This window comes from Gymnoscopelus braueri (genome assembly GCF_963280865.1).
Source record: "Gymnoscopelus braueri genome assembly, chromosome: 4".
Classification (NCBI taxonomy): domain Eukaryota; kingdom Metazoa; phylum Chordata; class Actinopteri; order Myctophiformes; family Myctophidae; genus Gymnoscopelus; species Gymnoscopelus braueri.
Genome location: NC_137605.1, coordinates 16,255,815 through 16,271,106, shown reverse-complemented (window position 1 = coordinate 16,271,106; position 15,292 = coordinate 16,255,815). Strand labels below are relative to the sequence as shown.

At 42.4% G+C, this 15,292-nt stretch overlaps 1 protein-coding gene across 3 annotated transcripts; it reads left to right on the top strand.

Moving 5' to 3' along the window:
* Positions 1–45: 45 nt before the first annotated feature.
* On the top strand, positions 46–13,227 carry cnot3a (CCR4-NOT transcription complex, subunit 3a). Of its 3 annotated transcripts, none has more exons than XM_080427008.1 (19): positions 46–187; positions 993–1,063; positions 1,460–1,527; positions 1,622–1,696; positions 1,824–1,913; positions 2,046–2,174; positions 3,251–3,346; positions 3,489–3,702; positions 4,627–4,754; positions 5,375–5,431; positions 5,822–5,893; positions 6,154–7,105; positions 7,662–7,767; positions 8,161–8,302; positions 9,033–9,132; positions 9,630–9,828; positions 10,266–10,398; positions 11,676–11,801; positions 12,458–13,227. In XM_080427008.1, exons 2-19 carry the CDS (start codon positions 1,039–1,041, stop codon positions 12,554–12,556), a joined length of 2,811 nt encoding a protein of 936 aa, XP_080283134.1. In that variant the 5' UTR covers positions 46–187; positions 993–1,038; the 3' UTR covers positions 12,557–13,227. The 3 variants fall into 3 exon arrangements, with proteins under 3 accessions (XP_080283134.1, XP_080283132.1, XP_080283133.1); XM_080427006.1 differs by having other exon boundaries at positions 3,483–3,702; XM_080427007.1 differs by having other exon boundaries at positions 53–187; positions 1,008–1,063; positions 3,483–3,702.
* Positions 13,228–15,292: the final 2,065 nt, after the last annotated feature.

Sequence of the window (15,292 nt, the reverse complement as noted above, 5' to 3'; positions counted from 1 at the left end):
TCACATGCCACGGACGGGATTTAGGGGCGGGACCCAAAGTTGGAGGTGGGATTTAGCTACCGTCCATCTTTAGCTAGAGCACAACGAGAGTGTCGAAAAGAAAACATAATTTGGAAGTAAAAGAAGACTTTTGGGGGAATTAGCGTTGCCTATAATTGACAAGGACAAACGAAAGCCCAGACCCTAGGTAAATGTCGAAGACAAGCGTGACTCTAGACTGTCGGGTTGACCCAGTTTCCCTTTTTTTCCTCCTAAATGTGGCTAACTAGCTAGCTAAGCTGCTATGTAGTGTTTTATGCAGTGGCTAGCCCGTTAGCCACATTAGCTAGTAGGCTAGCGAGTGATATTTATATTATGAACCACTGCACAACGCAACAACCACCATAACACGGCAGTAATGCACCCTGATATATTAATGCACGAATATGAACTCTACCCACTGAACACGAGTTATAAATGTGATTATTATTGACCCAACTAGCTGTCGAGCTAAGCTTGGTTAGCAGTTAGCCCAGCAGTTAACGTTTAGCTGGCTACTCGCTAGGTGGCTAACGTTTAGCCGACGAGCATGTCAGTCACAGTGAGCTCCTGGCTAACGCGTTAATGTGAAACTGAATTAAATGAAACCGTGTTGTCTGGAATGCATCGTTACACAAAGGTTACATCGGTGTTTTCGGCTTCCAATTTGCATTTCCATGGAGGTAGCGGTTAACTGTGTGTGTATATCTCTGCAAGCGAGCTAACGTTAACGTCAGTAACTGACGTTAACGTTAGCTCATTTGCAGAGATATACACCTGAAATAAACAGGACTTGTTGTGATTTGCTCTGACTCTTGACTTGGACTTGACTCTCTGGGACTCGACTGAAAAACTTTAATAACAAAGGGGAAAAAAGACAGCTCAGATGATCAGCTCAAAGGGTCCGGAGTTGAGGGTGTTTGTGGTTATCTGTCCCGTTGCACTGTTCAGTTACATCTGTACTTTTCCCCTAGCGAACTGTGTGACAGACGGAATGTGGACATTGTCGTAGTCAAAGCCATGGCTGACAAGAGAAAACTACAAGGTAAGAGGCTTGAGTTAGACTGACATAGAGTGGTGTGTGTGAGGGGGTGGTGGGGGGGCTCTGCTACAGCACGTTTTGGTCATAATCTGTTGTCTTTCACAAGGGAGAGACCAAATGATACCACCACCAAATAGTCCTGTACCAACAGGCACATTGTGTGTAGTGTTGCATCTAATCTTTACTTTGCCATAGTGTGTAGCCCCCAGGTACTGGACCATTTGGTTGAATAATAATCTGTTGTCTCTATAGGACCCAAAGGTTCCAGAGTCTCATCTCATCTTCTCTTTGGTCAGAATCGGGATACTTAGTGGTTTTATTAGTGGCTTATTAGTGACTTGTGATTAACTTTGTAATAGAAATGCATGTATAAATTGCAATCCTCTTTAATTTCTGCAGGTGAAATCGACAGATGTTTGAAAAAGGTAGCTGAAGGAGTAGAACAGTTTGAAGACATTTGGCAAAAGGTGAGAACATACTTAACTTTTAATGTATGCCCCATTTCAAAAATGTTTTTTTTAGGAAACTGACAGCGTTGCAATTTGTTTACATGTTTTCCAGCTTCACAATGCAGCGAATGCTAACCAGAAGGAAAAATATGAGGCTGACCTCAAAAAAGAGATTAAAAAACTACAAGTAAGAAATCAGTGCAACACTCAATTTCTTTCAGAGGGTCATCTCTTTTCCAGTCTTACCACGTCTGTGGTTGCATTTGCTATTTGCGAGTTCTAACGTTTTCATCCCCTCTCCCCTCCCTATGTAGCGATTGAGAGATCAGATAAAGACATGGGTAGCCTCAAACGAGATCAAAGACAAACGGCAGCTAGTGGAGAACCGTAAACTCATTGAGACGGTACTTTTCTCTCGCTCTTATTTTTGGTTGTTTCTGTTGATGTTAATCCACTCATGTGAAGAAACTTAACAATGGAGGTTGGTGATTGTTGCCCATCTCTAATGTAACCATTTGTGACTTGTCTCGCCTCAGCAAATGGAGCGGTTCAAAGTGGTGGAGCGAGAAACAAAAACAAAGGCGTACTCGAAAGAAGGTTTGGGGCTCGCTCAGAAGGTTGATCCAGCTCAGAGGGAAAAGGAGGAAACGGGACAGTGGCTAACAGTAAGATGTGCACTATTCAGCTACACCTATTGCATTTTTTTTTTGTACTTAAAGGGCAACGTCAACCAACTTTAAACCTGAGTCCTGTGATTCTATTGTGAGAAATTCTCCCAATTTCAAGTGCCTAGAGAGCGAGCTCTCAAGACACATTGCATTGGGGAAGTGTTATGTCAGATTTTCACATGTCCACCTCACAAGAGAACGATAGGATTCAGTAATCCTTTTATTTGTCATTCCCTCATCCGTACAGAAAGGACAGAAGAGTTAATCTGATAATGGAAAACTTGGGAATGAATGATTAGCCTTACAATAGGCTGCAATCATCATAAATCATTTCAGCTTTCTCCATGATGCCATGAGTCGTCCTGATCACCCCCCACGGTGCACCACACAGCATCCAGACTGTCTTGGCTTTTTGAGTAGAATTCCAAATCTAATCTGACACTTGAACAAGAAAGGACTCTGTTTGAAAGCATCAACAACAAAAAAATGGGGGACTTAATGTGCTGGTTCTGAAGACAATTACAACTAAGGGAAGATGACAGTGATAAATTAGTCACAGATATATGCTAATAAACCTTTTTATCCTCCTTAAACATTCAAAAGGCTGTGGCAGGTTGTGACCTGAGGAAGAATTACTCTCACAAATGTTGAGTGGCAGCTAGCTGGCTGTCCGACAGACCTAATTAGCCTAAGTATTTGGCTGCCATTGTGAACACATACGCTCTGCTGCATGGTCTCCTTGGTCTTAATGGCCAGAGTTCACGCTGAACACTCCAAGAATGCAATGTTCTGAATAACATACAACTATCATTTGCTGCCCTGAATATCCAATCGGTCAAATGTGGAAACGGTGTAACCCACAAGTTGGGTAGGCATTAATTTGTCATATTTAGTTTAATATGCATAAAAAAGTAACACAATCTACAGAACAACCGCCAATCCCTGGTTCTGTTCCCCGCATTCTAGATGCAGAATGCCCAGACATAGAGGCAAGACCACTTGAGTGTAATTTTTTGTTAGAAAAAAAAAGATGTTCCGTTCACTCTTACAACTTTTCTTTCTTTCCCATCTAGAATACAATAGACACTCTAAATATGCAGGTAGACCAGTTCGAAAGCGAGGTGGAGTCTCTCTCGGTGCAGACACGAAAAAAGAAGGGAGACAAGGAGGTGAGTATTTGTTTCTCTTGCTCCTGATTCACAATTGCAATATTCTATATTTTGTCTCTCTGTGATGCTCCCTCAAAAAAAGACTCAAATATTCAGTCCTGCACAATGCTGTTTGACTCCTTGCTGTGCAACCTAGAAACAGGATCGCATTGAAGAACTCAAGAGGTTGATCGAAAGGCACCGGTTCCACATCCGCATGTTGGAGACCATCTTGCGAATGCTGGACAACGACTCAGTCCAGGTGGATTCAGTCCAGAAGATCAAGGACGACGTGGAGTATTACATCGACTCGTCGCAGGACCCCGACTTCGAGGAGAACGAGTTCCTGTATGACGACCTGGACCTGGAAGACATACGTACGTAGAACTGTCTATTTGTTTACTATTTTCAGTGGCCCTTGGACACACAATTAAAAATGTGTTTTAATATTATACATTTGTAAGGATCGGGTGCATTTACATCTGGATCTTCCTGTGTTTTAGCTCTTGTCCATTTGCAGTCTGCATTTGTATGTTGATGGCAGGTGTATATGGGGGTTCCTGTAAAATATAAAGATTAATTTCAACAAAATGTACAAATATCTCCACAAGGGTAACAACATCATTGGTTGAGTTTCCTCCAACCCTGACCTATATGATTCTTGCCCAGAAGAATGCTGTTGCTTTTTCAACCGTTAGTTTAACAAGCAATGTGACCATAACATTATGATTGCATTCTCAAAAGTCAATTCAGACAATTTTTACCTGAATTCTGACACTATTGTGAGTACAGGGCGACATAAAAAATCTGACATAAAACGTCCCTTTGTGTTATGAAGACACAGAATGCATTGGGACATTTTTTATGTCCATGTCCTTCTCACAATAATATTAGGATTCAGTATAAAAACCACCAAAGTGGCAGTTTAAAGCAAGACTGGAATAGTGATGGATTGTTGTGTGAAGCTTTATGGAGGTGTTAGGGTAATGCTCTGAATGGTTAGAGGCTGCGTGATCATGGCTAATGTAATAAATTTGGTATACATTCAAGATGATTAATCAGGACTATGGGAAACAATGTCTTTAAAAAAGGCTCAATTAATTAAAGTGTTTCAATAATGTCACTAAGTATATTAAACATTTAACAGTTGTTTAGTTATGAGAACAAATTGCAATATTCATACATATATATATTCATGTAGTCCTACTTTGTGGCCATTATGCAGCCATAGTGGGCTTGAACACTGTCAGAGCTTTAACGCTGTAACTTTAGTGTTTCTCATCTCTTCCCCCTCTCCGCAGCGTTAGTAGCCACGTCTCCGTCGGGTCAGGGAAACATCGAGGACGAAATGTTCCTCCACTCCAGCAGCACTCCCACCTCCACCACCTCCTCCTCACCTATCCCCCCATCCCCAGCCACATGCACTGGCGTGAGTTTTGGCCCTTGTTACGCATCTTCAGTTAACAGGTTAACAGGATTTTTACCTGAATCCTGTCTTTCTACTGTGAGGAAGACGCAAAAATATCAGACATGGCGCTTAATCAATGTGTTCTCTGGTCTCCAGAGCTCAGAAGCTTTATGTCAGATATTTGCGCCATCTTCGAAATTGAATGTCAGGAGGATTCAGGTTTTGAAGGAATACTTACTATCAATTACTCACCCCATGAAGCCTTGAATACATGGAAATTCTAGTTGTTGTCGCTTTCCGGAGCCAATAATCCAATATTTGATTAATTGAAGTTAATAGAAGACCATCTTAACAAGAGCAATAATATATTTAAAACTTTCTCTTTGAACCTGGATCATCAGTAGGCCTCTCAGTGATCACACTCACTGTGAGAGTTGTTTTGGAGTTTATATTCTTTTATATAGTTTTCCAAAGGTCTCCTACCACAGCAACTTCTAATATAGAATTATTGGCTCAGGAATGCGACAAAAACAGTTTGTGTTCACTTAACTCTATACGCATGTCCAGTTACTGTGCTATATAGAGTCCACGCACGCTAAATTGATGACACATTTGAAAAGTGGATTGTCATCCTCCTATAGGAGAACTCGGAGGAGGATAAGAAAAGGGCCCGGTGGACAGACAGTGAAGTTAGTCAGGTAAGAGGCTGTGATCTTTACTGTCAGTAGATGAACACATTAGCTCTTCATCTTTGGTTATTTGGAGTAGAGCCCAACCGATATATATCGGTTTTGGCTGATATGTCGGTCATTATTGGACTTTTTGGATGACATTGGTATCGGCAATTATGCAGCCGATGTTTAGCTACTTTCAACCTGGTTTCCCTATTTTGGGCATGTCATTATAGGTGGTCATTTGATATATTATTAATGTAATTGTTTTTAATCTATTCATCTATATCATGTGTTTATTTTCATTTGTTTGTTAGCTCAGTTAAGTTAAATGTTCTCTAAATCGAAACTGTAATCAAATGAAAATTGTCTAATCCATTTAAAACTAATTTTTTAAACAACATATCGATGGTCTAGGACTATCTACCAAAACCAGGAGCAACATCAGACCCAAACATCTGGCATTGGTCGGGCTCTACTTTGGACACAGTGAGCCAATGTTTATGTTCTCTCCTTGTCATGACTCATGAATGAAATGAAATAAAATCACACTTTTGCTCTGTTGGACCAGATTGGATGGTGATGTACTGCTGATGTAGTTATACCATCTACCCTCTCCATGGGCCTCCATTGCTTATTGAAATGCAACTCTGTTCCTCTTAGGCTATATTCTGTATTTCAGTTGCCATGAGTTCTATTCTCTAAGAAAGGCTTTTTTTTTGTTTTTTTGCTGTCCTGTCATTTTGTAGTCACCTGTGAAAAACGGCACCCCCTCCTTGCTTTCTTCCTTATCTTCCTCCACCACCTCCGGCTCCTCATCGTCGTCCTCGCTGGTGTCCATGGCGAGCATCGTTGGGGGCATCCCAATCGTTCCCACGAGCAACAGTCTTATAGGAAGCTTCAGCAGCGCGGTGATGCAACATCAGCATCAGCCTCCACAACCACAACAACAGCAGCAGCAGCAACAAGCCCAGCCACTAAGCCAGCAACAGCAGCAACAGCAGCAACAGCCACCACAAACAAAACCCTCTGTTCCCTCAAACACCCCCAGCCCGCCCAGCCATCCCCTCTTACCAGCCTCCACCACCCCATCTCTCCCCACCCCCAGCACGCCCAGTTCGGTGGCACCCATCTCCCAAGCCCAGCCTTTGCCCGGGCCGTCCCCAGCCTCCAGCCTGGGACTTGGGCTTGGGCTCGGGCTCGGACTGGGTCTGAGCAAAGGTGGCATGACGGGGACCAGCACTGCCAACCAGCTAACCAGTTTAGGTCTGGGTGGCATGCCCACTTCCCTGAACACCATGGCGGGGCTGATTTCCGGCTCCACCCCCGCCCCTTACGCCCAGGCGGCGTCATCGGGCGGCTTGGGTCTGAGCCACATCGGCCAGTCGAGCATATCCGTAGAGAGCAGCGTCTCCATCCCCACCTCTGGCTCCAGTGGAGTCACCACCAACGGCGCTGGCACGGGCCTGGGCCTGGGTTTGCTGGGTTCGAGCCCTGCCCACAGCTCTTTGACTGGAGGGATCCTGGGTCTGGTCCCTGGGCAAAACGTGGCCACTGGAACACCTCAGGTGCCCCCCAGCCCCATCAGTGCAGCTCCCATAGGGGTCGTAGGCATGATGGGAGGGAATGGAGGTGTAGTCGGAGGATTAAATGCTGCTCCAGCTAGACCGCCAAGTGGACTGAAACAAAATGGAAGCACAAGTAGGTCAACTTATTTGTCGTTTTGTATGAAAAGTACGAAAATGCTGCTATCAATTTGTTTTACATTGGCCTTGTTACATTGTATTAACCAGTAAAGTATTGTATGTACACAAGTACTTGAGAATTTAAAGGTGATGTAAGTGATATTATTCTTATGTTAAAATAAGTGTTAAATAGCTCTATATTCCCATAGTAATTATTGCTATAGAGTGTTTGTTCAGTCTCCAGCTCTTTAGTAAACCGAAAACTCATCTTCAGGTTAGGATACTAACTTGAAAGTGATGAAACAAAAAACTGAACAGACTAAATTGGAACACTATAAAAGTGAAGCTGATAAAGGGGTTCTCTCTCCTGATTGAATGAATTTGGTGACCTTACTGTTTTATTGTTATCATGTCATCCAAATTTATATAAAGTTGCTTTTACCATACTGTTGGAGTGCTTATTGGCCCAGCACCCATTGTCCATGTGCGTATATTTAAGTATGCTTTGAGATTATTAATAACGTGGTCACTTGTGTCTTTGTTTTTGACCTTCTCCCTTCACCTTCTTTCAGGTTACAGTGCCGTAGTGGCAGAGAGTTCTACAGAGTCAGCGCTAAGCACACCTAGCCAATCACAGAGCAGCCAGCCCTCATCACTCACCTCCTCAGCCAGTCAGCCGTGAGTTGCCCAATTCATAGACATCTATTATTTTTTGGGGATTATTCTATTGATTACTTTTAGATTCATTTAACTAAGGGTTGACATTAACGAGGACTATACACTTGGGCAGCACTGATTAAATTGGGAGTAAATTGTATTAAAGAAAATATTTTCTATGCATGAAATGTGGATTACATGGTGTGGTACTGCAAGAGCTCGACCTTGTGGCTTAAAAGTGATGATGTTTCATCTTTATTGAACTTGAACTCTTATTTTTCTTCAGATCGACAGTAGTGTGTTTGAATAGGACATTGTTTAATCCACCTGGCACATTGTGCTGCAAGGTGGCGACCACATGACAAACGTAACTGCCTTTCTCTCCGCTCTTGCCACTTCTCGCCCTGTTGACAGGATGGACAACGGCCCCAGTCTGATCAGCTCCATCACCCTGCCCCCGAGCTCTCCGTCCCCCTCGTTTTCTGACAGCACACCCGGAGGAGGGAGCCTGCTCAATGGGCCCCACTCCTATATACAGCCCTCTGAGGGCCTAAAGGTCAGCAGCGTCAAGCTATGGCTTTAATACTGGTTTATCTTAAGACTTTTCACATTAACCACTTAAGCCCTATAAAGTACTTTGTCATACGTCAAATATCAAAGATAGCTGCATTGTGACGCATTGAGCCCTCTTTTAAGGCAAGTTAGCCTTTCTGGTCATCTGGTCTGAACATGGAGGTGAACATGGTGGCCTTGATAGCAGGTCGACCTGCACTATGTCAAATAAAATATCCAATTCTAAGCCTACGAAAAAATGTGAAGCTTCGTCTTGTAGGAGTGAAGTGAGTTAAATTGTATGCAAGAAAGGTGATATAAATTTTTACATACAGTATATAAACGTTTTCATTGGCATAAAACATCGTTTGGTGGAAGCTTTCATCCAACCTCAAAAGTAATAACATTTTATTTTTTTGCACTAGAGGTCCCATGGGAATGCATCCCATAACCATGTGGTATTGTTAGTGCCTTGCTCAACATATTGAGCTAAGCAAAATCCATACAGTAATAGTATGTAGGGGATAGCACAGCACTCAAATTACTTTTCTTTTGTTAATAGTTGGGTAGATTGTGTTGCATTGTTCTTACCGTTTGCCTTTCCCACAATCATACACGCACACACACACGTCTCATTCTTTATGCTCATATCCTCATGTTCTAATACAACTTAACCATACTCTTCCTATCCTTCCTTCCTGTTATTCTCTGTGCTTCGTGCTCCAAATCTCCAGGCCCCTGAGCCTCTCAGTTCTCTCAAGGCGATGGCTGAGAGAGCAGCGCTAGGATCTCGTCTGGATGGAGAGATCTCAAACCTGCACCTACCAGACAGAGGTCAGCATCATCACCACTACGCTGATAACACACGGTTTACAAAATGTACATTGTGTGCAGTCCTAGTAGCAGACGCACTGATTACACACGGTGTACATTCTGTACAGTCCTATCAGACAGAGGTCATCTATCTACCCTGCTAAGCAAGTATTGCATGTGTAGTGAAACTGAGAAACATGACCCCAGATTTGATGTTGTATCCCCCAAGTACTCTTGGGGGAGAATTGGCCAGTATTATATTGTTTAGCTGGTGTAGGAGTGTCATTTTTGTCAATAAGAAATGCTGAATCTTAGTTGTGACCTGTGACCTTTAAGCCCTATATAATTCATTGTAAGACAAATGGCAAAAATATCCAATCTGCAGGGTCAACATCTGGAGAAGGTGAAATATGATACAGAATCATAGAAAAACCGGGGTCGAAAGGGTGACGGTCACAAACAATGTCAGGTGAAAATGGCACATCCTGACAAACCTGCACTTTTTCTTCTTCCTGTAGACATCTTCTCTAGTTCGTCTGTAGCCCCCGGGACTCCTGCTGCCCCCCAGCCGTCCTTGTCAGAAGTCAGCATCCCCCCCTCGCTGGGGGTGTGTCCGCTGGGCCCCACGCCTCTCTCTAAAGACCAGCTTTACCAGCAGGCCATGCAGGAGTCAGCGTGGACACACATGCCTCACCCCTCGGACTCCGAGAGGATCAGGTAAAATCATCGCTGGTCATAGCTGGTTATGTTTCATGAATGTTCTTTGATTTTATGCTTCAGCGTACAATGCTGTCATGCCCCGAAAATAGCCGGTCTACAAGCTCACAATGCATTGTGCGCAAAATGGCGGAAGATCTTGTAAGCCTTCGGCCGTCCGGCCTGGCGGAGACAATGAAAATAGTGTTTGCAAACATGGTATTTAAAAAAAATAAACATGATTGTCATTTCAGTCTTCATTTTGTATTGCCATCTATTTGTGACTGTCCGTAAACGTTTTATAAATATGTAGATGAAGCTTCATTACATTCTTGTGTCTTGTATTGTTTGTATTTGATTTGTTTGTTTTTTAATATTGTACTGCAGTGGAGCTAAACACATGTTCATGTGGAAACGTATTTGATTGTTATTGTTTTTTCCATTTGATGGTTTTCCAGGCAGTACCTGATGAGGAACCCCTGTCCCACCTTGCCCTTCCATCATCAGATGCCCCCTCACCATTCAGACTCTATAGAGTTCTACCAGAGACTGTCAACAGAAACACTCTTCTTCATCTTCTACTACCTGGAGGTATGGAACAACTGCACAAGCATGTATATGTAACCACATGAACCATAGAATTGCTGATCAACAAGCTCACCACCCATCGCAATCACAGCTTGTTCGGCAAAGAGATTTTGTGTGAGGGGAAACAAATAGGGGACCAGGTATAGACCTGTGAGGGACACCGGTCAACAACATATATGGGGTTTAAGTGGTTATGTATATATTATACTTACAATGAATAGAGACAATAGCAGATCTAACAAGCTCACAACGTGTAATATAATTACAATATATCATCACGGCCTCATAAGTTATAGCATAACTACTTTCAACCTGGCATCCCTATTTGGGCATGTCATTATAGATGAAATCTTAAGAAATGTTCTCCTAAATTAAAAAATTGGCTAAATGTTAGATCTACAAGCTCACATAGCTGCCTACAATAAGAGATAATGACATTAAATGGCATGTTTTTACCTCAGTGAAGAAGAAATTCATGATCGTGTACCTTTGAGCCCATGGAGGTATAGTTTTGATCCACTCTCCCACAACTCCCTTGAACTCAGCTGGTGGCCTGGCATGTGTTTGCAGCTCAACGATTTCCCCCCTTATTTTGCACTACAGTAATCTGATCTTGGTCAGCCTAATCACACAGCACTTCATTCTTTTTCCTCCTGATCAATGCTGATCACACAGCACTTCATTCTTTTTTTCTCCTAATCAATGCTAACCACTCAGCACTTCATTCTTTTTTTCTCCTGGTCAATGCTGAGCAGCAGTCTTCTCAGATCCACTCGGGTATTACACTTAATAGTAAATAGACTTGGGTCCCCAGATGTTAGAATCTGAACCAACCTGGACGCAGTTGACCATAATAAAACACAGACCAGAAACCGCACTGGTCTCGGGTTTTATTGCGTACAGTGACAGCTGAACCAAATCTTAAGTCATCATAATGGCCTTAAGTCATTTTACGCATCGTTCAGTGTGGCACAGTACACTCTTAACTCTTGTCCTGTGTCTTCATGTTTTATTTTGCCTTAACCATGTGAACCCTATTTTGTGCACGTCATAATAGTGTGGGATCTACAAGCTCGCAAAGTGTTGTGCTATGACACGTTGTTAGCTTGCAGATGGGCTATTTTCAAATTAAGAGATTTGGTTTAGAGGTGAAAAGGAGTGGGCTATGGATTACCCTGGGGGACCCCGCTTACCAAAGTATATAGGGTTAACCCTATATGCTTTGTATACTATTAAATGTTAAATATATTAATCCTGTTATTGTGGCTTCCCTCTCCCAGGGCACCAAGGCTCAGTATCTGTCTGCTAAGGCTCTGAAGAAACAATCATGGAGGTTCCACACCAAGTACATGATGTGGTTCCAGAGACACGAGGAACCGAAGACTATCACTGATGAGTTTGAACAGGTAAAAGACCTATTGCTGTTAAATCTTTTTATATCTGTCATTTACACAGATAGAATATGATAAAGCATTGATGCAAACAATCTGTTTCAAAGTGACAAAAAATACAGAGCGATGATCTATGAATTGCTGCCATGCTGAGTTGTAAATACAAAAAAACACAATACAAAAATGTAGCGATTGAAACTTTAGGCCTGTTGCCTGTCTGCCCACACACACACAAGAGGCAGCAACTACACACACAACACATTCCACGCACACATGATACTTTGTATATTAAGACTGCACACAAACAAATGCTCACATTGTGTGCATACACATATGGCTATGTACATAGATACATACTGTACAATACAATGGATACCTGCACAGTATTGTTGAGTATTTTAGTAATCCATTAATTTAGTAATTGTGGGTTTAGTCATTTATCATGTAAATGTTTCTAATGTATGCTATTTACAACTTCACCAAAAAATTATCTTTGTTAGCGGACAGCCGCCATTTTCCACGTGCTGTTCTTGGAGGCACAAATCAGGGAAACGACAAACCTTTTGCAACGGAGGTGTTGTAAGTGCGACATGTAGTGACTGAAAGTTGTCTATTGCACCTTTTAATGAAATGATCTGACTGCTCCTCTCATTTCTCTCCCTCCATTCCAGGGCACTTACATTTACTTTGACTATGAGAAATGGGGCCAGAGGAAGAAAGAGGGCTTCACCTTTGAGTATAGGTACCTCGAAGACAGAGACCTCCAGTGACGGACAAAAAAGGGGACTGATGGCGGAAAGACAGAGAGGGAGAACGTGCTGCTGTTGACATTCCGAGACTGAACTCCATACTGTGGCTAGAGATTGTGATGTGTAGTAGAAGCCCCTCTCCTATAACGGAGACTGGTGTCCGTATAGGCTGCATCTCGTGTGAAGCCCCATGCCCTCCCTCACACCACCGCACCAGCCGTGGTCAGAACCCCTGTTGGCGTGCCCAAGTGGGGGAGGGTCTAAGGGTATCATTGGAGATCTTGCGTTTGTGCCTGTCTTTGTGCACACTCAGTATGTGGCATTAAGCCTGATTTATACTTTGGCGTACGGTGGTGGTGCAAGACGAAAATAGCCCATCCACAAGCTCGCAACGCCGTTGAGAGCTTGTAGATGGGCTATTTTTCGGCATGCAACACCGTCGTACAACGGAGCATACATTAGGCATTAGGAAAGCCTAACCCATGCATGTTTCTCATGTTTTAAGTTTTTCCTTTTTTCTTTTTTTCATATCCCCCCAACCCTTTCCGTTTTCATCAAGATGATTTCTCTGTACCACGCTCCTACCCCAACACAAGCCTGGAAGCCTTTGACTTGACAAAACGAAATACATTTGGATTAAATCTTGTTAAAATTGGCCAAGTTGTACTTACTGTAATTCGGTGGTGTAGAAATGGGAGGGGGGAGGGGGAGGGGGGGGGTTAAGCAGACATGTAGGAAAATGGCTTCATTTGAGGCCCTACGATGCCTGTTGAATATGGTCACTATTAGAGATAGTGAGCGATTATCAATAGTTCTATTGATATTGTCTTGGTCGATTTAAAAACACTGATTGAGAATGACCACAGGGCCTCTCCCTGTGCCAGGGAAAGAGTCCTTATTGGACATGAATTAAATTGCTATGCAATTGAACTCGTCTCCGACTCCCTCTCTCTTTACAAATAAAGTGTTTTTAAGTTTACCTGTAAAAAGAGAACGCTTCATCCTTTATTGGGGGCATTCATGTTTGTGAAAAATAAAATCTAAATCTAAAAAAACAAAAGCGTTTTTGAGAAATCTAGCTGATCATTTTGTTTTCACCCTCAACGCAGAAATAACTGCGCAGCCATTTCCAGCCCAGTGAATGTGTCTATGCCCTTGTTCACTCAATACAACCGTACCACCTCCCTCAAAATGACATTGACTCAGCTTCTACCCAGTCAGTCAGTACCTTGATTTAAAGTCCTCTATGCCCCTACATTCTTTTGTCGTTACCTCATCCATCACAACTTAAATTTCCACTGCTGTGTTGAATTTACCACCTGATATTTCAAGTTCTAAAGAAAACCCCTATCTATACAGTGAAATGGTGAATGTGCACTGACTAAACTGTTTACATGTCGACTGAAAAGCACGTACCAATCTGCTCCAAATAACTTGGTGGTGGATTGAACCTGTAGGAGGTTTTGCGTTGAAACTGAAGAGAAACCCCATGTCTGGTCTGTAGTGATTGTTCATGTGCTACTCCTGAGGAACTATGGGTTTTCACTGGCACATTTGAGCTGGCTTTTAAAACCTTTTTTGTGGGACAGGGTGCGATCTTTTCTTGGATGGTTAAACGATGAGCAATTATGAATAGTTTGGCCAATGAAAAGGTCTCGTCTGTGAAACGAAAGGATTTAAAAGAGAAATGTTGTGTCTCGTGTGATCCAGCCCTTGACATATTTGCAGTTTTCTTTAAGGATGAGAAAAAAGGACGTGAGAGGGAGGGGGGAGAAGAGAGCAAAGTTATGAGAGATTTGCCTTTTATAGAATCTATTTTTGGGCTTTTGAGAAAAGGAGGGTCAGGTAGAAAATTGCTAAAATGTGAATTTCAAGATAAATATTTACAAGTTTTTTCTCATATTTACTTGTCAAGGTTCTGCATGGGCGACGTCATAAAGTGGGGTTAAAACAGGATTGTAAAATTTCAATAAATACTTTTCAGAAATTACAAGGCAAGTGTGTGATGTCATGTCCTGTCATTTAATTGTGTGACCAATGACCATCAGAGCTAAGCCTGTAACGTCCTCTCATCTTGGGTATCTGTCTTCAATGTGACAGACAGGAGAACGAAACTGATAGGATTTTATGTTTCACACCAGAAAGGAGCACATTCAGATGCAAAGAAGGACCCATACTGTTGTTCTGTGATTCCTTAAAACGTATACTTACTGGATCAATTATGTATTCATAACGCCATTCAGTGCCTTATTAATCACACCAAACCCATTCCTAAATGAACCAGGGTTTACTGAAAAAATGGAGGCATAATGTATGCAACACTGCCACCTCCTGTCCATAATAATTTACTACAATAATTAACTACAGTACCTGACTTATGAATTGAATTCCCAACATTTGGCATACTCATATTAGTAGACCTATGTGATTTCGGACGCAGCAGGCCCAATTAGATTTTTTTTTAAATGATAGGCATACATTTTTGAAGGGGAATGTAACATGATTTCTTTTTATTTTTAACAATACATCTGTGAATTGGAACAACATTTTTTAAGTGGAACATAACTGACATGATACTGACATCATGCATACCTGCCAACTGTCCTGTTTTCACCAGGAGACTCCTGTTATTTCCAAGTCAGACCTATATGTAACCACCAACCAACCAGACCTCCGTCCACACAACGTCCGGATACGACGGCCATACGACGTCGATACAACGTCCGAGTTAGACCTCGTCGCAAAAAGATGCTAATA

Coding starts and splice junctions, on each gene's coding strand:
- cnot3a (XM_080427006.1), top strand. CDS start 1,039: ATGGCTGACAAGAGAAAACTACAAG. Junction 4,755..5,374: donor CCCCAGCCACATGCACTGGC/GTGAGTTTTGGC, acceptor ATCCTCCTATAG/GAGAACTCGGAGGAGGATAA. Junction 7,106..7,661: donor GAAACAAAATGGAAGCACAA/GTAGGTCAACTT, acceptor ACCTTCTTTCAG/GTTACAGTGCCGTAGTGGCA.